We start from the raw sequence: 27,320 nt of genomic DNA, 5'->3' as shown, positions 1-27,320 counted from the left end.
GTATCATAAAGGTCTATTTTTCACTTCTCTGTTTATTTATACATTTAAAAATTGCATTTTTGGTATTTACAGTTATATAAATACATGAATATATGTATGTAAACATATATACTTCTATGTACATATATTACATATATAATTCACTTGCTTATATATCATATAACATGGTAGTTAATTATAAGATATTTATATCTATTTGTGTGCAACTGTAGTTAGAGATAATCAGCAGCAAAAATTAACCAAATCATACAAAACTGAACTCTCTGGAAAACCAATTCTAAAATACCAATGACCCTATGTTACATGACATGGAAAAGCTTGACGTTATTTGAAAGCATACATTAGCAGTGACTAATCTCAATTATTCTTTCTTAACCAATGACTTACATAATATTATCATAAAGGCATGGATCACAACAGTTCTGGCAATGGAGAGGTTTTTATTTTGTCTCAACCTTGGCTAGGGTCAAATCTACTTCACAAGTTCATAGAGAAGATTTTCCCTGCAAAGATATTCTCTTATTTCCGCTGGAAGCTTGACTCTTGCTGGTAAGTGAAAAATCAAAAGACTAGCTTCTTTTGATTTGATTTGACAAATATTTTGTAGGAGGTCAAAGTTTTCTTCATCATTACATGGAAATAAGGTGAAGATGGAAAATTTATTTTTGATGGTACTAGACTAGTTATCTTTTTCATTTTGTTGGTTATCTTCACTATTCATCATGAGGCCTTCCAATTAAACGTTTTTAAATGATTGCCAAATCCTCATACGGTCTAATACTTGGCAAGGTCTTCGGCAGTTGGCAGTATGAAGAGGAAATTGCAGAATATGTATAAAGGGAAAGTTAGTGCTGTGTCACCCAACTTCATTACAACATGCTCCTCGTCGTCAAGGGTAAGGATTTTATAACCAGTTGTTTTCCTAAAATCGATTTTCCCATCGGAATCAAAATGCACCAGAGTTATTCTGAATACTACATTTCTTCTATGATTTAGACAGCGAGAGCCATCACACCACAGATACCTTTGCTTGAAAATTATGCAGTAACTAGTAAAAGTGACGAGTAAAGGAAAGCTAAATTTGCAGGCTGACCACTTCCAAGAGTATTTACCGTCTTTCCTGATCCTTTTACCGCATCTCATACTGCACCTTTCCAGTTCTTCTTCATTGATGGTTTGTGGTCCAATTTCCTTGTCTTTTGCGTGAAACAAAGCCAGCCACTGTTGTTTATACACAGAGGACAGCCATGCTGAAGGGATTAGCCGATCTCGCTCGAGAACGCGTGTGGGGGGCAGGTCATAGATGATGTGTTGAAGCCTCAGCTGTTTAAACACCGGCTGGAACATCAGCCCTTCCTCGCTTTCAAGAAAAGACATGCTCCCCAAATGTTCCGTGTTCTGGGAAAGCCAGCTGTTGGTACAGTCTACAAGGTGTTTCATGGAACCTTTCCAGCTTGGATGAAGACAAAGGAACATCCATTCCTTAACTCTGCTGTACACATCGATCTCCTTTCCCATCACTAGTAAATCGGAAGATGATACAAGTAGGTACACAAGCTTTACATTCAGTTCCTTGTAAAGCTGAACTCTTGCATGTGTCATGAAATTGTGAAGAAGCCATTCAAAGCACCGTATTTTTACATCTTTCAATTCGTGTGTTTCTGCCGCTGCGTAATACGAACACACAGTTTTCATACCGATGGTTTTCTTCATGGTCTCGTTACATTGCTGAATCACGCGCTCTACCTGGAGCAGGCAGGCTGCTGCCAACACATGAGGAACTTGAAGAGGTGTTAATGGCAAGTCTTCGTCCAGGTACAAGGAACCGAATACAAAGTTTAAAGACCTTCTATCTATACTCTTGTCCTTAATTCTCAGTTCTATAATGCTGTTGGTCAATTCTTTCCAAGTACCTTTGAGAATATTAGCAAACAAGCCTGACTGACATAAAAACACTTTGTGTAAAAGCCATATTTTCCCTAGAGCACGGATTTTAATGTCACTATCCTCCCCTTTCAAAAATAAGGTCTGGTAGGCATGCCTGGATGAAAGCTTGAGTCTTTTTATGCAAAAAATGCCAACTACTTGAAGTAGATTCAGTCCCTGGTTTTCAGATTCACAGATGTCAAAGCTTGATCCCAAATATTCGCAACTGCCCAGTTTGCGCTTGCGGCTCCTTGACGCTAAACTGGGTCCTGGTGTAGCTTCTGGTGGCTCTGGATCTACCAAACTGGAATCCTGGCATCTCAAGGTCCGACTGTTTAAAAGCCCCATTGATGAAACCTCGGGGAACCTCTAAAAGACCCTTGTAGAGGCTTCTCTCTCATGGCCATGGCTGGAGTCTGGCACCAGTGCCTAGACTCGCTGGGTTTCTCTAAGACAGAGACAATGTCACAGAGAAGGCAGGCCATTATCCATTGTCTATGTCTGCCCTGACCTGTGGCCCCGCCCCCTGATAGCAGGCCCCTTGAAAACTATGCAGTGTAACCTAGCATGCTGACTTCCTCCCTCCCTCTCCCTCCCTGTTCCTGCCCCTCCCTCCTTCCCTCCCTCTCTCGCTCCACCTCCCTCCTCTCTCTCTCCCTTTCTTCCCTCCTGTTCTCCTTTCCTTCTCTTATTTCTAACTTATCTCCTCCTTTGTCCCCGTCCCTTTTCTCTCCCCCCCCCTTTCTCCACTGTTTCCTAATGGGTCACACTTGTTGCTTAAGCTGATTTCTGTCATCCAAATAAAGAACTCTACTGCCTCAGCCTTGTAAGCTGAATTTTCTTTTCTATGATGACAGCCAAGCCAAAGCCACATCGATGAAAGGCTGTATATATTACAACTCTCACCCCTGGAGTGTGACGGAGCACTCAACCGTCAGTAGGATTGAATATAATCACTGACCAACAACTTTTAACAATGGAAAGCATCGTTACTGCTTATTTTATTAGCCATTTTTATTACAATAAAAGACAAGTATTAATTTCATCTATGCACGACTCTGACATGAACTCTGGTGCCCCATATTCACCGCTTCCCCTTGGTGGGGAGGCCTGGTGGCACTCAGAGAAAGGACAAGCAGGCTACCAAGATGAGACTTGATAGCCTATGACCATATAGAAGGGGAGGAGGTCCCCCTCTGTCATGGACCTGGAGGAGGGGAATAGGGTGAAAGTGGGAGGGAGGGAGGAATGGGAGGATACAAGTGATGGGATAACAGTTTAGATGAAATCTGAAAAAGTAATTAAAAAATTTTTGCATACTATGCTTATTCATATATAGAATAAAAATATAGTTACTAGAGGTTCCATATAAATCCAGTTGGGTTAATGTTTATGTGTATGATTGTTTATGTTTTTATTTTAATGATTTGAATTTACTTATTCAGTTTCTGTGGGACAAGCTTACTGTAAATAAATTGCAATTCTTTTCTTAGATTTATTTATTGTGTATGCAGTGATCTCCCTGCATGTACTCCTGTAGGCCAGAAGAGGGCACCAGATCTCATAAGAGATGGTTGTGAGTGAGTCACCATGTGGTTGCTGGGGAATGAACTCAGGACCTCTGGAGGAAGCCCCAGTGCTCTTAACTGATGAGCCTTCCCTAGAGCCCCTAAATTACAAGAATGGTACAGCTGGATTTGGGGGTAGATCAATTCCCATTTTCCTGAGGAACCAACCCACAGAGTGCCTTAGTAGCTGTATAAGTTTTCACAAATGAAACATAGGGGAAATATAGAAAGCATTATTTTAGGCTTAGAAGATGAGTGAGCACAGTAGAAAAATGTGGAAAGAAATAGGAAAGCATTTTTATTAAAACACAAATTACCAGTGAGAGTACACATAACAATAACAAAGTCAGTAACTTGCTTACCACAACTAACATGTACATTTTAATAATAACTTTAAATATCAATGGCCTCAGTCTCCAATCCAAAAACACAGACTGAGGGCATCAGTAAATGAAATCTACCCGCTGGCTGCCTGCAAGAAACACATCTCAGTTTTGTAGACAGGCACAGATTCTTTTCTTTTCCTTCCTCCCTTCCTCTCCTTCCTTTTTGATTTTTCAAGACAGGATTTCTCTGTGCAGTCTGAGCTGTCCTGGAACTTAGTCTGTAGACCAGCACTAGCCTCAAACTCACAGAGATCCACCTGCTTCTGTCTCCTGAGCCCTGGGATTAAAGGTGTGTAGCACCATATTTGGCAATAGGCACAGCTTTAGAATCAAAGGATAGTTTAAACTATTCCAGTCAAATGACAAAAGGAAGTAACAAGGTACCCCTATTCCAATATGTGAAAAAAAACCAGACTTCAAAATGAAGCTAATTTAAAATGACAAAACAGAAACTTCATTCTAGCCAAGAGGGCAGTTAACCAGGAAAGCATTACTCTCCTAAACTTAATAGTTTCACACTCAGGGGTGCCCAGTGTTATATTGTAAAAATGTACTAGAATTAAAGGCCGATTAACATCAATTAATTAAGAATTTATTTCAATACCCACCTTCTCTAATAGATTGTGTGAAGAAGAAATAGAGAAATACAATATTAATTGACATTAACACATCAGTAGGATTTTATAGATATCTACGGACTATTCTAGTGAAACACCAAAGAACACACAATCTACTCAGCAGTACATTGAAGTGTTTCTAAAATACAACCCATCATGGGACACAAAATAAATCTTTACAGATTCAATGAGATTGGAATCAATTTTTGTATTCTATGTGAACAAATGCAACAAAGCTTAAAATTGACAGGAAAAAAGAAAGAAAGAAAGAAAGAAAGAAAGAAAGAGGAAAACCCACAATGCAGTAAATACACAAACACTTGGGATTACCAACTCATTGTACAGTGGTGAATGAGTCAAAGAAGAAATCAAGAAAGAAATTTATTCCTGAAATTAAGTGAAAACAAAAACACAGCATAATAATGCCCTTGAGACACACTGGAAGTGGTCCTATGAGGAAGTGTCTACACTAAAAAATTAGAAAGATCTAGTGTGTTTTGTTTTATGTTGAGGTCTTTGATCTGCTTCAACTTGAGTTTTGTGTACAGTGATAAATACGGATCTATTTGCATTCATCTACAGAATGAGAAAAGATCGTTACCAGACACACACCTGATAGAGAGCTAATATCTAAAATATATGAAGCACTCAATAAACTAGACACTAGCAAACCAAATAATCTAAATAAAAATGGCATCTAGAGCTAAACAGAGAATTCTCAACAGAGGAATCTCTAATGGCTGAGAAACACTTAAAGAAATGTTCAATGTCCTTAGTCATCACGGATATGCAAACCAATGTGACTCTGAAATGCCATCTTATATCCATTAAATTTGCTAAGATCAAAGACTCAAGGGACAGCACATGCTGGAGAAGATGTGGAGAAAAGGAAACGCTCCTCCATTGCTGGTGGGAGTGCAATCTTGGACAACCACTTTGGAAATCAATCTGGCACTTTCTCGGGAATTCTGAGACTAGCTTTACCTCAAGACCTAGCTATACCACTGCTGGTCATATACCAAAAAGATGCTCCGCCGTATATACCACAAGGATATGCTCAACTATGTTCAGAGAACATTATAGCCAGGATCTGGAAATAACCTAGATGTCCCTCAACGAAAGAACGTATAAAGAATCATATGACCACTGCCCCCATATGTCTTCTGCAGGCACCTGCACTCACATGCTCGCTGCTATCCTGTCCTGTGCAGGAACCTTCACTCACATGCACTCTGCCTTCCTGGCCTCCTCATGCACCTGCAGTAACATACACAGTGGTCGCATATGTCCTCTAGGTGCTTGGGCCCCCAAACCCTCAGACCCATGTGACCTTAGTAAGCATCTGAATCCACATGCCACTGCCTCCAACAGTCTTCTGTACACACCTGCACTCACGTGTCCACTGTATTCTTCTGTCTTTGAGGACACCTAGGATCACTGTCACACTGCCCCTCTGTCCTCTGCAGGAACCTGCACTCACACGCTCCGTTCACCATCTGGCCTGGCCAGCCAGGAATACTGACATATCTACTGACACCCTGTGCACTGCAGGCACCTGCACTCACATGCACCTTTCTTCTTCTCTTCCCCACACTCAACTGCACACACGTGACCACTGGCCCCACTGCCTATGCATGTACACACACTCCAGCACCACTTTCCTCCTATGTCCTCTGTAGTCTCCACACTCATGTGTCCATTGGCCTTCTCTATCCTCTCCAGGCACTGTTACTCATGTACCTAATGAGTGCCTTGCCTGGGCAAAAGTCTGCACTAACTTGCTCACTGCACATCTCTGCTCTTGTTGCTAGCTACACTCACAAGCACACTGCCCTTCTGCCATCTGCAGCCAGTGCAATCACATGGCCACCGCCTCATGCCATCTGCAAGCAAGTGAACTCACATACCCCCTACTCCACTTAGCCCTCGGAAGGCATCTTCTCTGACATGGCCACTCTACCCTGCTGGCTTCAGCAGGCAACGCTATTTACTTGTCACTACCCTCATGTGTGTTTAGCATCCACCTGCAGTCATACTCCCACTGCTACCCTGTCCTCTGCAGGAACCCACACTCACACGCACACTGCCCTCTTCTGTCCTCTGAGGACACCTGACATCACAGGCCCACTGCCCCTCTCTGTCCTCTGAAGGAACCTGCACTCACATACCCATTGACCTCTTCCATCCTCTGATCGCACTGCACTGTATGCCCAGTGATGTCATCTGTCTTCTGCAGGCAACCACACTCAGGTGCCCACTGCTATCCTGTCCTCTGCATGAACAAACACTCACATGCCTACTGCCTGTCCTCGCCTCTGCAGGAACCCACACTCACATGCACACTGCCCCACACTTGCCTCTACAGTCATCTGCACTCACATGTCCACTGAACTCCTCGTCTGTGGTCACGTGTGCACATATGGCCATTGACTACCATGGCCCCTTAGGCACCTGCACTCACATGCCACTTTCATACCTTGCAATCTGCAGGTCCATGTGCTCACATACACACTGCCCCCTGGTGGTCACAGCAGGCAACTGCACTCACTTTCCCACAGCACCCCTCTACCCTTTATAGACAGCTGTATTCACATCCCCAAGGCTGCCTGGCCTCTGCAGGCGTGTGCAATAACATGTTTATGGCCCAGCTCTGGTCTTAGCAAGCACATTCACAACATATCCGTCCACATCCTCCCTTTGCTCTGCACTCACATACAAACTGCCCGCTTTCTCCTCTGCAGTCACCTGTACACAAATGCACGTGGCATCTCTCTGGCCTCTGAAGACACACATGCTCACATGCCCAGTGACTGCCTGGCCTGTGCAGGAATCTGCACTAACATGCCCACTGTCCACAGCTTGTGTATTCACTTAGCTGTACTCATATGCACACTGCTCTCCTGGCATCTTTTGGCACCTGCATTCTCATTCCCACTACGCTCCTGGCATCTGCTGGATCGTGCACTCACATACCCACTGCTCCACATAGGCCTCTGATGGCTCCTGCGCATAAATGGCCCCTTCACACTGGCATCAGCAGGCACCACAGTCACATGTCATCGCCCCCATTTGCCTCTACAGGCACCTGCACTCTCATGCCCAATGCCCTACTCTGGCCTCTGTAGGAACCTACATTGATGTGACCACTGCCCCACTGCTCTCTGAATGCACCTGCTCTCACATTCTCGCTGCTCTCCTCTGGCCTCAGCAGGCTCCTGTGCTCACACACCCACTGCCTTTCCCTGGCCTCTGGAGGTATTTCTATTCACATGCCTGCGGTCCCAGTACATCTTCTTCAGGCAGCTGCATTCACATACTCATGGCTTTCCTGTCCTCTGCACGGATTTCTCTCACTGGCCAAGTCCTCCACAGGTCTTGTGACAGCAGATGCACTCACGTGCTCACTGCCAGACCATGTTGGCACCAGCACTCACAGTCCAACCTCACACATCTGACACACTCCTGGGTAAGCTGGTATCCTGTCCTCAGCAGGAACGAGAACTCCCAGGCCCTCTGCATTCATCTACATCTACAGGTCTCCTGACATCCTGGCCTCTGCAGGTAGCTGGACACACATGCCCACTGGACCTCTGTGGCCTCCTCAGGTGCCTGAACTCTAATCAAAACTACCCTCCACTATGCCATGCATGGACTTGCACCCACATGCCCACTGCTTTCATGGCGTCTGATGACACCTGAACTCAAATACCCACTGCCTTGATGGCACGTGCACTCACATGCTAACTGCCAGCCCTTGATGACACTTGCACCCACAACCCAGCCCCTCACATGTAATCTTTGGAAGACCATAAGTGCTCATGGGCAAACTGCTATCCTGTCCTCAGCAGGGATGTGGGCTCACAGGCCCTCCTCCTCTCTCTGACCTCTGCAGGCAGCTACACCTACATGTGAATTGGGACCTTGTCCTATGCTGGACTCTGCCGAAACCCTGTCTTCTGCTGACACCTGTACCCACATGCCCACTGTCCCCATCTGGCCTTTGTAGGCACCTGCCATCAAGTGCCCACTGCACTTTTCTGTCTTTCAGGAAATCTAGCATCACTGACCCACCGCTTCTCTGCCCTCTGGAGGCACCTGCATTCACATGCCCATTGCTTCCTCTGGCCTCATCAGGAAACAGCACACCCATGCCTGTTGCATTGTCAGGCCACTCTATAAACCTGCACTCAGTGCAACCTACAACTGCTGAAAGCTGCTGAGACATGAACTCATGAAACCACTGCCATTCTTTCCTCTGCAGGTGCCTGAACTCACAAGCGTCCGTCCCCTTCTGGGCGCTGCAGACATCTGCACTTACATGTCCACCTATACCCTGGGCACTGCAGGCACTTGGACCTCAGGCTGAGTGTTCTTCTCTGGCTTCTGCAAACACTGGCCCTCCCATGCATACTGCCCCTGTTGTCCCCTGCAGGCAACAGCACTCATGTGCCCACTGCCATCCTGTCCTCTAATGAGCAAACTCTCACATGCCTACTGTATGCCCTAGCCTTTACAAGAACCCACACTCACATGCACACTGCTCCACACTTGCCTCTACAGGCACCTGCACTCTCATGCCCACTGTCTCCTTCCCCTCTACAGGCACCTGCACTCTCATGCCCACTGTCTCCTTCCCCTCTACAGGCACCTGCACTCTCATGCCTACTGTCCACCTTCCCTGCTATAAGCACCCACACTTTCATGTGCATGCCCACCTTTGGCTACCACCGGCATCTGCATCTACCTGCCTTCTGACACTGTGGGATCTTCACTCACCTGGACTCACAGTCAAACTGCCACATTCTGGCCTCTGCAGAGACCTCTACTCACATCCTCACTGCCTCTCAAATGTCTATGTAGGCATCTTCTCTGACACTGTCACTCCACCCTGTGCCATCAGCCGGCAACTTTATTTCCATGTCACTACCCTCCTGTGTCTTCAGCAGGCACCTGCATTCACATGCTAACTGCTGTCCTGTCCACTGCAGGACCCCACCCTCTTATTCACACTCTCTCTTCTGTCCTCTGAAGACTCCTGACATCACAGGCCCAGTGCCCCTTGCAGTCCTGCACTCACATGCCCATTGAAGCCTTCCATCCTCAGAGCACACTGCACTGTCATGCCCAATGACATCATCTGTCTTCTGCAGTCAACTGCACTCCTGTGCCCACTGCCATCCTGTCCTCTGCATGAACACTCACATGCCTATGGCCTGTCCTCACCTCTGCAAGAACCCACACTCACATGCACACTGCTCTACACTTACCTCTACAGGCATCTGCACTCCCATGTCCACTGAACTCCTAGTCTGCAGGCACGTGTGCGCATATGGTCACTGACCACCATGATGCCACTGTCCCACTCTGCTCTCTGTAGGTACATGTGCTCACATACACACTGCCCCCCTCTGGCCACAGCAGTGAGCTGCACTCACTTCCCCATTGCACCTCTTTGCCCTCTAGAGACACCTGCACTCAATGGCTGCCTGGCCTCTGCAGGAGTCTGTACTAACATGTGTACTGCCCAGCTCTGCTCTTTGCATGCACCTGCACTCCCATGCCTACATCCTCCCTTTGGCTCTGAACTCACAAACTACCTTTCTCCCCTGCGGGCACACACATTCACATGCCCACAGCATCTCTCTGGCCTCTGCAGGCACCTGCACTCACACGCCCATGTCTTCTTCTATACCCAGCAGTCACCTGCCCTGCTATGGCCACTGCCCTCTTGTCTCTGCTGCACTCACATGGCCTATGCACTCAGCTGCACTCACTTGTCAATTGTACCTCGCTGGCCTCTCTAGACACCTGCACACATATGACCAGTGAGTGGCTGCCCTGTTTTGCATTCTCTGCTGACATCCTCACTGTCAGAAGCTGGTATTCTCATTTAGCTACATTCACATGCACACTGTTCTCCTGTTTTATCTGGAATCACCACTGATATTCCCCCTGCCCTCCTGGCATCTGCAAACACATGCACTCACATGCCCACTGCTCCATACAGCCCTCTAAAGGCTCCTGCACTCAAAAGCCCACTGTCCCCTGGCATCTCTAGGCACCAGAAGGCACATGCCCACTGTCTCCCTTTTGCCTCTAGGACACCAGCTCCCTCATGCACAAATCCCAAACCTGGCCTCTACCGGCATCTATACCAACATGTCCACTGCCCCACTCTGCTCTTTGCATGGACCTGCACTCACAGGCCCACTGCCCCCCTCTGGCCTTGGCAGCCACCTAAACTCACAGGCCCATTGAACTCTCCCATCCTTGGAGAGCATCTTCAGTGTCATGCCCACTGACATCATCTGTCTTCTGCAGGCAACTGCACACATTTGCCTAGTGTTGCCATGCCCTCTGCAGGAGCCTACACTCATGTGTGCAATGCTTACCTGGCCTGAGCATGTACCAAAATCACATGCACACTTCCCCACCTGTCCTCCTTAGGTACCTGTACCCACATGCCCACTGTCACCACCTGGCCCCTGTACGCACCTATTCACATGCCCACTGCCCCTATCTGTCTTCTCTAGGACCGTGCACCGACATGCTTACTGCCAGCACTTTCCAGCACCTGCACACATAGTCCAGCCTCCCACATCTGATCTCTGGAGAGTCCTGAATGCATGGGCAACCTGCTGTCCTGTTCTCTGCAGGATCATGAACTCACATGCCCATTCTCCCGTCTGTGACCTCTGCTGGCATCTACCCATCTGTGTCTATTGGAACCCTGTTTATTCCAGGGTCCTGCTCCTACGTGTCAACTGAAACCCTGTCCTGTGCAGGAACTAGGACACACTTGCCCACTGCCCCTCTCTGGCCTTGGTAGGCATTGTACTACATCTCAAACACACACACGCCCTCCTCTATACTCTGCAGTCAACAGCACTCACATAACCACTGGCCCCCTCATTTCTGCACTCACATACCCTCACCTGACAATTGCACATCTCTGTGCTCCCCAGACAGCTGCACTCACATACCTAGTGACTGCCTGGCCTGCGCAGGAATCTGCACTAACATGTCCATTGCCTAACTCTTGTCTGGGTTCTTAGCTACACTCACACACACTCTGCCCTCCTGCCATCTGTAGCCATCACATGCCCACTGCCTCCCCTTTGCCCTTACTGACACCTGCACTCTCATGCCCAATGCCCACCTCTGGCCTCTGCAGGAATCTGCACTCACATATCCACTGCACTCTCGGCCTCTGAAAGGCCTCTCATTGGTCCCTTCACTGAATAGGCTGTCCCAAGCAGAGTCTTAGGGTGCAATGCCCATAGAAGCCAGAGAGGGGCAGTGAACAAGTGTGTTCACAGTGGGCCTGTGAGTGGACTTGTCTGCAGATGGCAAGATGGCCCTAGGCATACAAGTGCACCTATGGGCCAACACCAGAGTTGGGCAGTGGACTTGTCAGTGCTGATTCCTGAACAAGCCAGGGACTCACTGCGTGTAGGCATACGGGTATTGTGTAGTTTAAATTCTGATTTTTTTCCCAAGGCGAATATACAAAACTTCAATTGTCGTTGAAAAAATTATTTGTATGCTAAGATAAACAAACTCCCGTGGAATCCAGAAGCACAATGTCACTGTGTCTTTCAGTTTTTTCAAGACAGAAAATCATCTTGTTTACTCTTAAAAACCTCCCCCTAAGGACTGTACTGTCTTAGACCCAGCTTCCCTTCCAAGCCTTGCAAGTTCAGAGGCTTGGAGCATTTCAGTCTGTCTCTGGCTCCTGCTTCCACACGCACTCACATACCCACTGTCCCCCCAAGTCCTCTGCACTCACCTACACTCATGTGCCCATTACACATCTCTGGCCTCTCCAGACACCAGCACTCTGCAGGCAAATACATTCCGTAACCAATGCCCGGCTATGTCCTCTGTTCTCACTTACACTCACGTGACAATTGCGCCTCTGTGGTGGCTCTGCACAACAGCGCTCTGCAGGCACATACACTCCATAACCAGTGCCCCACTTTGTCCTCTGTGATCCCCTACACCCATGTGCCCACAGCTCTTCTCTGGCCTCTCTGGATATGTGCACTCATATTTGTAATGGCTGCCTGGAATGTTCCACAATTTCCATTTACAATTCCTCCAACCACATCTGGTCTTGGTGCTCAGCCCCACTCACATGCCTGCTGCCTACCTACCATCTGCAGGCATGTACACGCACATGCCCACTGCTCCACGTAGCCTTTGAAGGATCCTGAACACACATGCTAACTGCCTTTCTGTGCAGGTACCAGCAGTCACATGCCCACTGCCTCCATTGTGACTGTATAAGCACATGCACAGTCATGACCACTGCCCCCTTCTGGCCTCTGCAGGGATCTGCACTCACCTGCCCACTGCATTCTTGGCCCTTAGATGGTACCTGTGCAAATGTTGACACTGGGCACCCTGGCCTCAGCAGGCACCTACACACACATATACCCAATGACCCACTCTGCTCTCTGCATGGACATGATCTCACATGGCCTCAGCAGACACCTGTACTAACAAAGCCACTGGCCCCAGCAGGCATTTTCAGATACAGGCTCTCATATGCACAGTGTCCCTTTAAGCTTTGTGCTGGCCCCTGCACTCACATATCCACTGCCTCCTCGGGCCACTGAAGGCATCTGAAACCATATGACAACTGCCATCATATGTCTTCTGTAGGCACCTGCACTCACACGCTCCCTGCTATCCTGTCCTCTGCAGGAACCTCCACTCACATACACACTGCCATTCCTGGCCTCTGCATGCACCTGCAGTAACATACACAGGCCTCTACCCTCTATGTCCTCTGTCCCAGGCCTCTGTCCTCAGGCCTCAGGCCTCTGCCCTCAGACCAATGCCCTCAGGCTACTGGCCTCTGCCCTCTGGCCTCAGGCCTCTCCCCTCACCATTGCCCTCAGACCAATGCCCTCAGGCTACTGGCATCAGGCCCCTGGGCTTAGGGCCCAGGCGTCTGACCTTAGGCATCATGCCTCTTCCCCCAGGAGTCAGGCCTCTGCCCTCAGGCCTCTGTTCTGAAGTCAAAGGCCCCTGCCATAAGTCCTCAGGCCTCTGCCCTCAGGCCTCACCCCCTTTTCCCACTGATTTATTTTCTTTTGCCCTCTGCTCCTACCATCAGCCCTTTGCCCTCTGCCTCTGCCCTCTAACCTCTACCTGTCATCCTGCTCTCTCCCTCTACCATTTCTCTCTGCCCTCTTCTTCTACCCTCTGCTTGGGCATCAGCCTCATACCCTTTGCCTAATACACTGTGCCTTTGTGCTCTGCTATTTGACCACTGCAATCTGTGCCTGCCCTCTGCCCTCTGCCCTCTGCCTCTGCCTCTGTCTCCTCCCTCTGCCTCTGCCTCTACCTTCTGCCCACAGCCTTCTGCCTTCTGCCCTCTGCCCTCTACCCTTCTGCCTCTGCCCTTTGCCCTCTGCCTCTAACACTGCTCTCTGCCTCTGCCCTCTGCTTCTGTTTCTGCCTTATGCCTCTGTCCTCTGCTTATGCTTATAGCCTCTGTTTCTGCCTCTAAATCATTCTCTGCCCTCAGTGCTCAGGCCTCTGTCTCTGCCCTCAGGCCTCAGGCTTCTGCCCACAGGCCTCAGGCCTCAGGCCTCTCCCTCTGCCCTCTGCCTCTGCCTACAGGCCTCTTCTCTCAGGGATCAGGCCTCTGCCATCAGGCCTCTGTCCCCAGGCAAATTCCTTCAGGTCTCTGTCCTCAGCCCTTTGCCCTCTGGCCATGGCCTCTGCTCTCAGCCCTCTGGTCACTGCCCTCTGACCTCTGCACTCATGTTTCTGCCTCGTTCCTCAGTCTTCTGCCTGTTTCCTCAGGCCTCTGCTATCAGCTTCAGGCCTCTCTTCTCAGGCCTCTAATTTAAGGCAGGGTCAAGCCTCTACCCTTAGGCCTTTTCAGTTAGGCCTATATCCTCTGTCCTCAGGCCTCTGACCTCAGGCCTCAGGCCTCTGCCCTCAGGCCAATGACCTCAGGCCTCAGGCCTCTGCCCTCAGGCCAATGACCTCAGGCCTCAGGCCTCTGACCTCAGGCCTCAGGCCTCTGCCCTCAGGCCAATGACCTCAGGCCTCAGGCCTCTGCCCTGAGGCCAATGACCTCAGGCCTCAGGCCTCTGCTCTCAGGCCAATGACCTCAGGCCTCAGGCCTATGACCTCAGGTCTCTGGCATCAGGCCTCTGGTTTCAGGCCTGAGGCCTCTGACTTTAGGCATCAGTCCTCTATGCTCTGGTCTCAGGCCTCTGCCCTCTGGCCTCCTTCCTCTGCCCTAAGGTCAATGCCCTTAGGCCTCAGCCCTCTGTCCTCAGGCCTCAGGCTTCTGCCATCAGGCCTCAGACCTTCCTTCCAAGGACTCTGCACTCAGGCCTCACCCCCTTTGCCCTGTGATCTCTCCATTTTCTTCTGTCCTCTGCTCCTACCATCAGCATTTTGCCCTCTGCCTCTGCACTCTAACCTCTACCTCTCACCCTGCTCTCTCCCTCTACTGTCTTCTAAATTCTGCCTGGGCATCTGCCCGATACCATTTGCTTCTGCCTTCTACACTCTGCCTTTGTGCTCTGCACTTTGACCACTGCAATATGCCCTGCCTTCTGCCCTCTCCCTCTGCCTCTGCCTCTGCCTCTGCCCTCTCTTTCTGCCTCTGCCTCTGCCTCTGCCTCTGCCTCTGCCTCTGCTCTCTGCCCTATGCTTCTGCCTTCTGCCTATAGCCTCTGCCTCTGCCTCTGCCTCTGCCTCTGCCTCTAAATGTGCCTCTGACTTCTGAGCTCAGGCCTCTTCCCTCAGGCCTCTGCCTCTGCCCTCAGAGCTCAGGCCTCTGCCCTCTGACCTTTGTCCTCTACTCTCAGGGCTCTGCCCCTGCCCTTAGGCCTCAGGACTCTGCTGTCAGGCCTGTGCCCACAGGCCTCACTCAGGTCACTGCCCTAAGGCCTCTTTCCTCTTTCCTCAGGTCTCTGTATCTCTCCTCTGCCTCTGCCTACAGGCCTCTGCTGTCAGGGATCAGGCCTGTGCCATTAGGCCTCTTCCCCCTTGCAAATTCCTTCAGGTCTCTGGCCACAGCCCTTGGTCCTCTGGCATTGGCCTCTGCTCTCAGGCCTCAGGTCACTGCTCTCTGGCCTCCTGCCTCTGCCCTAAGACCAATGCCCTCAGGCCTCTGGCATCAGTGCTCTGACCTCAGGCCTCAGGCCTCTGACCTTAGGCATTAGGCCTCTACCCTCAGGCCTCAGGCCTCTGCTCTCAGGCCTCTGCCACCTGCCTCAGGCCTCTCTTCTCAAGCCTCTGACTTCAGGCAGGGTCAAGCCTCTGCCCTTAGTCCTTTTTAGTTGGGCCTATGTCCTCTGTCCTCAGGCATCTGTTCTCAGGCCAATGCCTTCAGGCCTCTGGCCTCAGGCCTCTTACCTCAGGCCTCAAGCCTTTGACCTTAGGTATCAGACCTCTACCCTCAGACCCTGCTCTGCTCTTTGACCACTGCAATCTGCCCCCTGCCTTCTGCCCTCTCCCTCTGCCTCTGCTCTAAATTTACCCTCTGGCCTCTGCTTATACCTAAATTCTGTCTCTACCTCTAAATCTGCCTCTGCCCTCAGAGCTCAGGCGTCTGCCCTCAGGCCTCAGGTCACTGCTCTCTGCCCTCAGGCCACTGCCTCTGCCCTCAGGCCTCTGGTCACTGCCCTCGGGCCTCAGGCTTTTGCCTCTGCCCTCTGTCTCTGCCTGTGGCCACAGGCCTCTGTGGTCCTCTGTAGGTCCTCTCACGCCTCTGCCATCAGGCCTTAGGCCTCTCTTCTCAGACCTCTGCACTCAGGCCTCAGGCCTCTGTCCTCAGGCCTCACACCCTTTGCCCTCTGATCTCTCCATTTTCTTCTGCCCTCTGCTCCTACCATCAGCCACTTGCCCTCTGCCTCTGCGCTCTAACCTCTACCTCTGACCCTGCTCTCTCCCTCTGCCATCTCTCTCTGTCCTCTTCTTCCTTCTGCCTGGGCATCTGCCCCATACCCTTTGCTTCTGCCTTCTACACTCTGCCTTTGTGCTCTGCCCTTTGACCACTGCAATCTGCCCCTGCCTTCTGCCTCTGCTTCTGCCTATGCCTTTGTCCCTGCCTCTTCTCTTCCTCTTCCCTCTGTCCTCTTCCCTCTGCCCTCTGCTTCTGCCTCTTCCCTTCTGGCTCTTTCCTGTGCCTATGCCCCTCTGCCTCTGCCCTCTGCCCTCTACCCTTTGCCCTCTGCTTCTGCTTCCGCTTCTACCTTCTGCCTGTGGCCTCAGCTTATGCCTGTAGCCTCTGCCTCTGCCCTCTGCTTCTGCCCTCTGCCCTCTGCCCTCTGCCCTCTGTTCTCTGCCCTCTGCCCTCTGCCTCTGCCCTCTCCCTCTACCCTCTGCCCTCTGCCCCTGCCCTCTGTCCCTCCCCTCTGCCTCTGCCTCTGCACCTCTACCCTCTGCCTTCTGTCCTCTCCCCCTGCTTCTCCTTCTCCCTCTGCCTTTGCCCTATGGCTCTGCTTCTGCCTCTACCTCTACTTCTGCCTCTGCCCTCTGCCCTCTGCCCTCTGCTCTGCCCTCCGGCTCTGCCTCTGACTCTGCACTCTGCCTCTTCCACTGCCCTCTGCCTCTGCTTCTGCCTCTGCCTCTGCCTCTGCATGTGCATCTCTACCTCTGCTTCTGTCCTCTACCCTCTGCATCTGCCTTCTGCCACCAGTTCCCTGCTTCTACTCTCTGCCATAGCCACTGTGTCTACCTCTGCCCTCTGCCTCTCTCTCTTCCCTCTCCCTCTCCCTCTGACTCTGCCACTGCCCTCTGTTTCTGCTTCTGCCTCTAGCCTCTGCCTCTGCCTCTAAATCTGCCTCTGCCCTCAGAGCTCAGGCCTCTGACCTCTGACCTCTCTCCTCTACCCTCTGCCCTCTGCCATCAGTACTCTGCCCTCAGGCCTCAGGTCACTGTCCTAAGGCCTCTTTCCTCAGGCCTCTGCCTCTCCCCTCAGCCTCTGCCTACAGGCCTCTGCTCACAGGGATCAGGCCTCTGCCATCAGGCCTCTGCCCCCATGCAAATTCCTTCAGGTCTCTGGCTTCAGCCCTTTGCCCATTGGCTTTGGCTTCTGCCCTCAGGCCTCAGGTCACTGCCCTCTGGCCTCTGCACTCATGTCTCCTCCTGTTTACTCAGGCCTCGGTCTGTTTACTCAGGCCTCTGCCTGTTTACTCAGGCCTCTGCCATTGGCCTCAGGCCTCTCTTCTCAGGCCTCTGACCTAAGGCAGGGTCAAGCCTCTGCCCATAGGCCTTTTCAGTTAGGCCTACATCCTCTGTCCTCAGGCCTCTGCCCGCAGGCCTCTTCCCTCTAACCTCTGCCCTCAGGCCTCCGACCTCTGCCATAAGGCCAATGCCCTCAGGCCTCTGGCCTCAGTTCTCTGACCTTAGACATCAGTCCTCTACCCTCTGGCCTCAGGCCTCTCTTCTCAGGCCTCTGACCTCAGGCAGTGTCAAGCCTCTGCCCTTAGTTCTTTTCAGTTAGGCCTACATCTTCTGTCCTCAAGCCTCTGCCCTCAGGCCTCAGGCCTCTGCCTTCTGGCCCCAGCCTCTTCCTTAAGGGCAATGCTTTCAGGCCTCTGGAACCAGGCCTCAGGCCTCTCTTCTCAGACCTCTGCCCACAGGCCTCACCCCCTTTGCCTTCTCATCTCTCCATTTTCTTCTGCCCTCTGCTCCTACCATCAGCCCTTTGCCCTCTGCCTCTCCCCTCTAACCTCTACCTCTGACCCTGTTCTCTCCCTCTGCCATCTCTCTCTGCCCTATTCTTCTTCCTTCTGCCTGGGCATCTGCCTCATACCCTTTGCTTCTTCCTTCTACACTCTGCCTTTGAGCTCTGCCCTTTGACCATTGCAATCTGTGCCTGCCTTCTGCCCTCTTCCTGTCCCTCTGTCTCTGCCTCTCCCCCTCCCTCTGCCCTCTGCCTCCAGTGTGTCTGTCCTCTTCATCTGCCTCTGTCTCTGCCCTCTGCCTCTGCCTCTCCCTCTGCCCTCTGCCTCTGACCTCTGACCTCTGACCTCTGCCTCAGCATCTCCGCCCTCTGTCTTAGCCTCTGCTTTCTCTTCCCTCCCTCTTCCTGGCCCTCTGCCTCTGCTTCTGCCTCTGGTTCTGACTTTGCACTCTGTCCTCTCTCTGTGCATCTCTGCCTCTGCCTCTGCCTCTGTCTCTGCCCTCTGCCTCTTCCACTACCCTTTGCCTTTGCCTGTGCTTCTGTCTCTGCCACTGCCTCTGCCTCTGCCTGTGCTCTCTGCCTCTGCCTCTGCTTCTGCCTCTGCCTCTACCTCTAGCCTCCGCCCTCTACCTCTGCCTCTTGCCTCTGGCCTCTGGCCTCTGGCCTCTGCCTCTGCCTCTGCCTCTGGCCTCTGCCTCTGCCCTCTGCCTTTGCCTCTGCCTCTGCCTCTGCCTCTGGACTCTGCCTCTACCTCTGGCCTCAGCCTCTGGCCTCTGCCTTGGCCTCAGCCTTGGCCTCAGCCTCTGGCCTCAGCCTCTGGCCTCTGCCTCTCCCTCTGCCTCTCCCTCTGCCTCTGCCTCTGCCTCTGCCCTCTGCCTTTGCCTCTGCCTCTGCCTCTGCCTCTGGACTCTGCCTCTACCTCTGGCCTCAGCCTCTGGCCTCTGCCTTGGCCTCAGCCTCTGGCCTCTGCCTCAGCCTCTGGCCTCAGCCTCTGGCCTCAGCCTCTGGCCTCTGCCTCTCCCTCTGCCTCTGCCTCTGCCCTCTGCCTCTGCACTCTGTTTCTGCTTGTGCCTTCTGCCTATAGCCTCTGCCTCTAAATCTGTCTCTGCCCTCAGAGCTCAGGCCTCTGCCCTCTGGCCTTTGGCCTCTGCCCCTAGGCCTCTGCCCTCGGGACTCTACCCTCAGGCCAGTGCCCTCAGGCCTCAGGTCACTGCCCTAAGGCCTCTTTCCTCAGGCCTCTGCCTCTCCCCTCTGCCTCTGGTCTCTGCCTCTACCCTCTGTTCTCTGCCTCAGCATTTCAGCCCTCTTCCTCTGCCCTCTGCCTCTGCCTCTGTATCTGTTCCTGCCCCCAGACCCTGTTCTTGCCTCTGCCTCTGTCATCTTCCCTCTGCTTCTCCCTCTGTCTCTGCCTCTGCCTTCTGCCCTCTGCCTCTGCCCTCTGTCTCTGCCTCTTCTGCTGCTATCTGCCTCTGCTTCTACCTTTGCCTGTGCCTGTGCCTCTGCCCTCTACCTCTGCCCTTTGCCCTCTGCTTCTGCCTCTGCCTTCTGCCCTCTCTCTGCCTCTTCGCTCTGCCCCCTGCCTCTGCCTTTTACATCTGCCCTCTTCCTCTGCCTTCTACCTCTGCCCTCTGCCATCTGCCTCTTCTTCTGCACTCTGCCCTCTGCCTCTGCCCTCTGCCTCAGCATATCTGCCCTCTGCCTTTGCCTTCTGTTCCCTCCCTGTGCCTCTCACTCTGTCTCTGCCTTCTGGCCTCTGCCTCTCCCTCTGCACTCTGCCCTCTGCAGGCATCTAAATCTATAGGCCTCCTGACATCCTGGACTCTGCAGGCACCTGGAATTACAGGCCCCCTGGACCTTTCTGGCCTCCTCAGGCACCTGCACTCATTGGCAGGTTATAGTGCTCTATGCACTGCAAGCACCGGCACTCACACGCCCACTCTTCTCCTGGCTTCTGTTGGTACCTGCACTCACATGCCCACTGCCATCATGGTATCTGCAGGCACACGCACTCAAGAACACCCTGCTCCACTTACCACTCTGAAGGCTGCTCCATTCAAATATGCCATGACCAGTTGGCATTACCAGGAGTCTGTATCTCATGCCCACTGTCTCCCTTCCCTTCCCCAGGCACCTACAGTCTCATGCACAATGCCCCTAACTGTCCTCTGAAGGCACCTGCACTGTCATGTGCCCACTGAACTCTTCTGTCCTCAGAGCACACTGCACTGTCATGCCCATTGTCCCATCTGTCCTCTGCAGGTAGCTACACAAATGAGCCCACTGCCATCCTGTCCTCTGCAGGAGCAGCAAACACTCACATGCCTACTGCTTTCCTTAGCCTCTGCAGGAACCCACACTCACATGCCCACTGCCTCACATTTGGCTGTTGGTGGATGGTCTGATGTATTTTTATGCTAATTACTGCTTGCTGTCTGACCCACCTTTTGCTTAATGAAAACCCATCCCACCTGGGCAGGGCAAAGGAGATAGGTGAGGCTAGGGGAGAGAGGAATTCTGGGAAGAAGAAGGACTGCCAGGAGAAAAAGAGAGAGAGAACTGAAGTAAAGAGAGGAAGGCCGCCATGGGTTAGATGAAGGAGAACACATGGCCAACGTGGATGGAGAACCTGGCCCAGATGAAGAACATGAGCAAGTATTTGGGATTATGGATGGGAGGTAGCTTGCTAGACGTTAATAGAAGCAGATGGCATGGGACTGAGGCAGGGATCCTATACCTGCCCCACTATGGGAGGTAGTTTAGAGGATTGCTATCTGCCCTGCCACAGGTTAACTGAGGCTATTTTAAACTATAACAAGTGTCTGGGTCTTGATTGCTTGCTAGCCAGGCCTACAGATAATACAGATAATTTTAAAAACAATACTTGGCTCCTCTTCAGGCATCTGCACTCCCATGGGCACTGAACTCCTAGTGCAGTCACGTGTGCTCATATGGCCACTGACCACCATGGCTGCTTAGGCACCTGCACTCTGATGCCACTGTCCCACTCTGCTCTCTGCAGGGACATGTGCTCACATGCACACTGCCCCCCTCTGGGCACAGCAGGCAACTGCACTCACTTTTTCACTGCACCTCTGTGACTCACATCCAAAATGCCACTGTACCACATTCCCACTTATGTGCCCTGTATTCTCATAACAAATGCCACATTCTGCCCTCAGCTGGCAACTGTACTCACATTCCCACTTCCACTCCCTGACATCTGCATAAATCTGTACTCTTATCTACTTCACTCTTGGCCTCTGAAAGGCACCTATGCTAACCTCCCTGGCCCCTGCAAAACCTACAGTCACAAACCCAATGGCTCTCTCTGCTCTCTGCAGGGACATGTACTCACATACATACTGCCCCCCTCTGGCCACAGCAGGCAGCTGCACTCATTTCTCACTGCACCTCTCTGCCCTGTATAGACACCTGTATTCACATGCAGAATGCCACTGTAGTCACATTCCCACTTACTTGCCCTGACCTCTGTAGTCATCTGCCCTCACATACCAACCTCCCACTGAGAGACCCATGCAGAGACCTGCACTCACATGTCCACTGTCTCCATGTGTCCTGTGCAGGCACATGCACTCACGTGCTCACTGACCTTGTTGGCACTTGCACTCACATCTGACATCTGGAGGCCCCTACACTCCATGGCAAAGCTCTGTCCTCAGCAGGAATGTGAATTCACACGCTCACCTCCCATACCTGACCTCTACGGGCATCTAGACCTACATGTGTGTTGGATAGGGGAGTCTATATTGGACTCTGCAACTATGTGTCAACTGAAACCCTGTCCTCTGCAGTCACCTGGACACACATGCGCACTGCCCCTCTCTGACACCCTGTGAGACTCTGCACTCACATGCCCATGCCCTGTCCTCTACACTGCAGGCACCTGGACTCCTATGGCCACTGCCCTTCTCTGGCCTCCACAGTAGCTACACTCCCATGCCCACTGCTTTTTCTGACCTCGGCAGACACTGGCACTCACAAAACCCCTGTGCTCATGACCTCTGCATGCACCTGCACTCACTTTCCCTCTGCAGACAACTGCATTCATGTGCCCATTGCTATCCTGTCATCCGCAGGAGCCTACACTCATGCGCCCACTACTTATCTTAGCCTGTGAAAGTCCCTCCAGTCCCATGCATACTGCCCTACTCTGTCCTCGTTAGGTACCTGTGCCCACGTGCCCGCAGCCACCATCTGACCTCTGGAGGCACCGCCATCCTCCATAGGCACCTGCACTCACAGGTCTACTCCCCTTCTGTCTTGTGCAGCCACCTGGACTCCTATGCTCATTGACAGCCTGCCCTCTGCAGTAACCAGCACTCACGCTCACACAGCCTCTGCACACAGCCACACTCCCATGCACACTTCCCCTCTCCAGTGTCTGTAGGCACCTGCTCTCACAGGACAACCTCCCACTTCTAACCTCAGCAAGCTCCTAGACCCATGGGCCCACTGCTATCCTGTCCTCAGCAGGAAGTTGAAGTCACAAGGCCACTTCCCACCTCTGACCACTGCAGGCACCTATATCTACTTGTACACTGACACTCTATTGTCTGAAGGCACTTAAACTCACATACTGACAGCTCTTCTCTGGCCTCTGCAGGCAGCTGCACTCACAAGGAGAAATGCTCTTCTCTGGCCTCTGCAGGGAGCTATACTTACATGCCCACTGCCTCTATCTGGCCTCTGCAGGCACCTGTGCTCCCATGCCCACTGCACTGGACCCATGGCCTCTGCAGGCACCTGCATTCTATGCCCAATTCCTCACTCTGGTCTCTGCAATTATCTGAAAGAACACGCCCACTGCACTCCTGTCCTCTGCAGCAGCTGTGTTCAATGCTCACTGGCTCCTCTGGCCTCTGCAGGCCCCTACTCTCACCTGCCCACTGCCCTACTCTGATCTCTCCAGCTCCCTGCATCTCATGGGCACTGCCCTTCTCAGGTCTCATCAGGTGACTCTACTCACATGTCCACTGCTGCTTTTTGACCACTGCAGGCACCTGGACTCCAATGCCCACTGCCTCTCTCTGGCCTACACACTTGCCTGCACTCACATACCCAAGGCTTTACTCTGGCCTTAGCAGGTCCCTACAATCACATGCACAATGTCCCAGTCTGTCTTCTGCAGGCAACTGCATTCAGGTGATCATTGATACCCTGTCCTCTGCCGGAGTCTACACTCAAGTGTGCATTGCTTACCATGACCTCTGCAGGTACAAACAGCCCCATGCACACTGCCCCATCTGTCCTACTTAGGTACCTGTACCCACATGCCCATTGTCACCATCTGACCTCTATAGGTACCTATACTCATATGCCCTCATTTGTCTTCCGGGGACATCTTCTGTCACAGGCAAACCAATGCCTACTGACCACTGAATGGACCTGCACTCTCATGCCCACTGTCCCCTTCTGGCCCCTGCATGAATCTGCACTCACATCCCCACTGAAATCTTGGCCCTTGGAAGGTACCTGTGCAAGCTTGGCATGGTGGTGCACACCTTTAATCTCAGCATTAGGGAGGCAGAGGTAGGCGGATCGCTGTGAGTTCGAGGCCAGCCTGGTTTACAAAGCGAGTCCAGGAAAGACAAGGCTAATACAGAGAAACCCTGTCTTGAAAAACAAACAACAAACAAACAAAAAGAATGTACTAGCGCAAATGTGGCCACTAACCACACTGGCCACCGCAGGCACCTACACGTACATATCCAATTTCCCACACTGCTCTCTGCATCTATACACACTGACATTCTGACTGCTCCCTGCCTCTACCCTCCACAAGCCCCTGTGCTCACACACCCACTGCCTTTTTTCTGGCTCTGGGGGCACTTCTATTCCCATGCCTACTGCCACCACATGTCTTCCACAGCCACCGGCATTCATATGCTCATGGGTGATCTGTTCTCTGCAGGAACATATATTCAGGGTCCACTGCCTGCTCTGGCTTCTGCATGTACCTACGCTCACACACATCGTGCCCCACGCTGCCTTTGGTGGGTCCATGTATTCATACACACACTCCCACCATCTGACCCATGTGGGTACCTGCACTCACCTGGCCTCCTCTGGCCTCACTGCCTTCTCTGGCATCTGCAGACCCTGCACTCACATCCCCATTCAACTCTCCCATCCTTAGAGAGAACCCGCACTGTCAGGCCCACGGACCCTTCTGTATTCTATGACCAGCTGTCTTCATGTGCCCATTGCTCTCCTGTCCTCTGCAGGAGCCGACACTCACACACCCTCTGATTACCATGACTCTGCATGGCCCTCCAGTCACATCCTGCCGACACTCACACACCCTCTGATTACCATGACTCTGCACGGCCCTCCAGTCACATGCCCACTGCCTCTATCCATCCTCCTTAGGTACCCGTACCCACATGCCCACCATCACCAGCTGACCTCTTTGAGGCACCTAGACTCACATACCTTCTGTGCCATTTGTCTTCTGGAGGCATCGTATGTCACAGGCAAACCAAACCTTTCTGACCTCGAACTTCTCCGCAGAGACCTGAAAAGAAATGTCCGCTGTTTCTCTCTGTCCTCTACAGGCACCTGCACTCACATACCCAGTGACTGCCTGGCCTCAACAGGAATCTGCGCTAACAGGCCCACTGCTCAAGCCAGGTGTAGTGGCGCACGCCTTTAAACCCAGCACTTGGGAGGCAGAGGCAGGCTGCCTGGTCTACAAAATAAGCCCAGGACAGCCAAGGCTAAACAGAGAAACCCTGCCTCCAAAACCAAAACAAAACAAACATGCCCACTGCCCACTCCTGGTCTTGGCTACACTCACATGGACACTGCCCTCGTTCCATCGGTACCAGTCACTTGTCCACTGTCTCCCCTTTGCCTCACTGACACCTGCACTCTCATGCCCAATGCCTACATCTGGACTCTGCACTCACATAGCCACTGTACTCTTGGCCTCTGAAAGTCACCTGTGCAAACATGTCCACTAACTACCCTGGCCACTGCAGGCACCTACACTCACATACCCAATGGCCCACTCTGCTCTCTGGATGGACATGCACTCACATACCCATAGATGCAGTGTGGTCTCAGCAGACACCTGTACTAAGAAACCCACTGCCCCTATCTGGCATCTGCAGGCACAGGCTCTCATATGCACAATGTCCCGCTCTGCCCTGTGCTGGCACCTGAATCATATAGCCACTGACACCTGTATTCACATACCAAATGCCACATTATGACCTCAGCTAACAACTGTACTCACAGTCCCACTTCCCCTCCTGACCTCTGTAGGCCCCTGCACTCACAGGCCAATCTCCCACTTCTGACCTCTGCAGGACATGCACTCACATACCCAAGGCCCCCATGGGTCTTGTGCAGGCACATACACTCCTGTGCTCACTGCCAGCCCTTGTTTCCACCTTCGCCTACAGTCCACCTCCTACTTTAACCTCAGGAGGCAAACTAGTATCCTGTCATCAATAGAAGTGTGAACTCACATGCCCACCTCCCCTCTCTGACCTCTGCAGGCATCTACACCTACATGTGAACTGGTTCCCTGGTCTATGCTGGACTCTGCATCTAGGGGTCAACTGAATCCTTTTCCTCTGAGGGCACTGGGGCACCCATGCTCACTGCCCCTCTCCGGCCTCTGAAGGCATCTGCATCATTCATATGCCCACTGCATTCTTGGCCCTTAGATGGCACCCATGCAAATGTGGCCACTGAGTATCCTGACCTCTGCAGGCACTTACATGCACATATACCCAATAGCCCACTCTGCTCTCTGCATGCACATGCTCTCACGTGCCACAGGCTACCATCTGACCTCAGAATGCACCTTAACTCACACACCCACTGCCTCTCTCTCTCTGTCCTCTGGAGGCACTTCTATTCACATGCCTGCTGTCCCCATGTGTCTTCTGCACACACCTGCATTCCCATGCACATGGCTGTCCTGTCTTCTCCAGGGACCTTCACTCACTGGCCAGAACTTCCGTGTATCTTGTGCTGGAACATGCACTCACGTGTTCACTGCCAGCCCTTGTTGGCACCAGCACTCACAGTCCAACCTATCGTATCTGACCTCTTAGGCACAAACAATAATGGGCAAACTGCTCTCTTGTTCTCAGTGGGAGTGAGAACTCACTGTCCCCCTCCACTTTCTGACCCTTGAAAGCATCTACACCTACAGGTCTCCTGACAACCTGGCCTCTGCAGGCACCTGGATTCACAGGAGGCCCACTGGCCCTCTCTGGCCTCCTCAGGCACCTGCTTCCAAATGAAAACCACCCTGCTCTGTGCCCTTGCAGGCACCTGCACACACACGTCCACGTCCTCTCTCTGGCCTCTGCAGGCCTCTGCACTCATATGCACTTTTCTTCTCCTGTTCTCTGCAGTCAACTGCACACACATGACCACTGGCCCCCTTGCCTTTGTGGGCATATCCACTCACATACCCACTGTAGTCACATGCACACTTCCTGTGTCTGGCCCTTGTGGGGACCTGGTCTCACAGCCCAACCTCACACTGGGAACCTCAGCAGGCACCTGCACTCACATGCCTTCGGCCATCCTCGCATCTGCAGACATGGACACTAACATAGCCTACTGCTCCATGTAGCCATTTGAACACAAATGTCCACTGACACACTCTGCAGGTACCAGCAGTAGCATGCTTACTACTTCCTACTGGCCTCCTTAGGCACATGCGCTCTCATGCTCACTGCCCCTTCTGGTTTCTACTGGAATCTTCATTCACATGCCCAGTGCATTCTTGGCTTTTAGAGGTACTTGTTCAAATGTGGCCAGTGAGGGCTCTGGCCACAGGAGGCAGGTACACACACATACCCAATGGCCCACTCTGTTCTCTGCATGGACATGCACTCACATCCCTGCTCCTCTCCTCTGTCCTCAGCAGGCTCCTGTGCGCACACACCCACTGCCTCTCCATGGCCTCTGGAGGCACTTCTATTTACATGCCTGGTGTCCCAGTACATCCTCTGCAGGCACTTGTGTCCTCATGCTCACTGCTGTCCTGTCCTCTGCAGGGATTTCCCTCACTGCCCATTTCCTCCACAGGTCTTGTGCAGGCACATGCACTCACGTGCTCATTGCCAGCCCTTATTAGCAGCAAATTCCTACATCTGACATCTGTAGGCAT

At 52.1% G+C, this 27,320-nt stretch overlaps 2 protein-coding genes across 2 annotated transcripts in view; both read right to left on the bottom strand.

The window, feature by feature from the left end:
* LOC311601763 (germ cell-less protein-like 2) overlaps positions 1 to 24,689 on the bottom strand; it is a 68,493-nt gene extending 43,804 nt beyond the window's left edge. Inside the window, exon 1 of the mRNA XM_084789483.1 lies at positions 24,617 to 24,689. The gene's annotated coding sequence lies outside the window, so the exon portion shown is untranslated. The remainder of the gene's footprint in view (positions 1 to 24,616) is intronic.
* LOC311601764 (germ cell-less protein-like 2) lies at positions 439 to 24,687 on the bottom strand. The gene is made up of 2 exons (XM_084789485.1): positions 24,617 to 24,687; positions 439 to 2,374 (listed from the first exon to the last, which is right to left on the bottom strand). The coding sequence occupies exon 2, from the start codon at positions 2,272 to 2,274 to the stop codon at positions 775 to 777; it is 1,500 nt and encodes a 499-aa protein (XP_084645611.1). The 5' UTR covers positions 2,275 to 2,374; positions 24,617 to 24,687; the 3' UTR covers positions 439 to 774.
* Positions 24,690 to 27,320: the final 2,631 nt, after the last annotated feature.

This window comes from Acomys minous (genome assembly GCF_964271855.1).
Source record: "Acomys minous genome assembly, chromosome: 7".
Classification (NCBI taxonomy): domain Eukaryota; kingdom Metazoa; phylum Chordata; class Mammalia; order Rodentia; family Muridae; genus Acomys; species Acomys minous.
Note: the sequence above shows the minus strand (reverse complement) of the source record. Positions and strands in the feature narration are given on the sequence as shown.

Bases quoted from the DNA above. Each gene is read 5' to 3' on its own strand.
- LOC311601764 (XM_084789485.1), bottom strand. From the start codon at position 2,274: ATGGGGCTTTTAAACAGTCGGACCTTGAGATGCCAGGATTCCAGTTTG.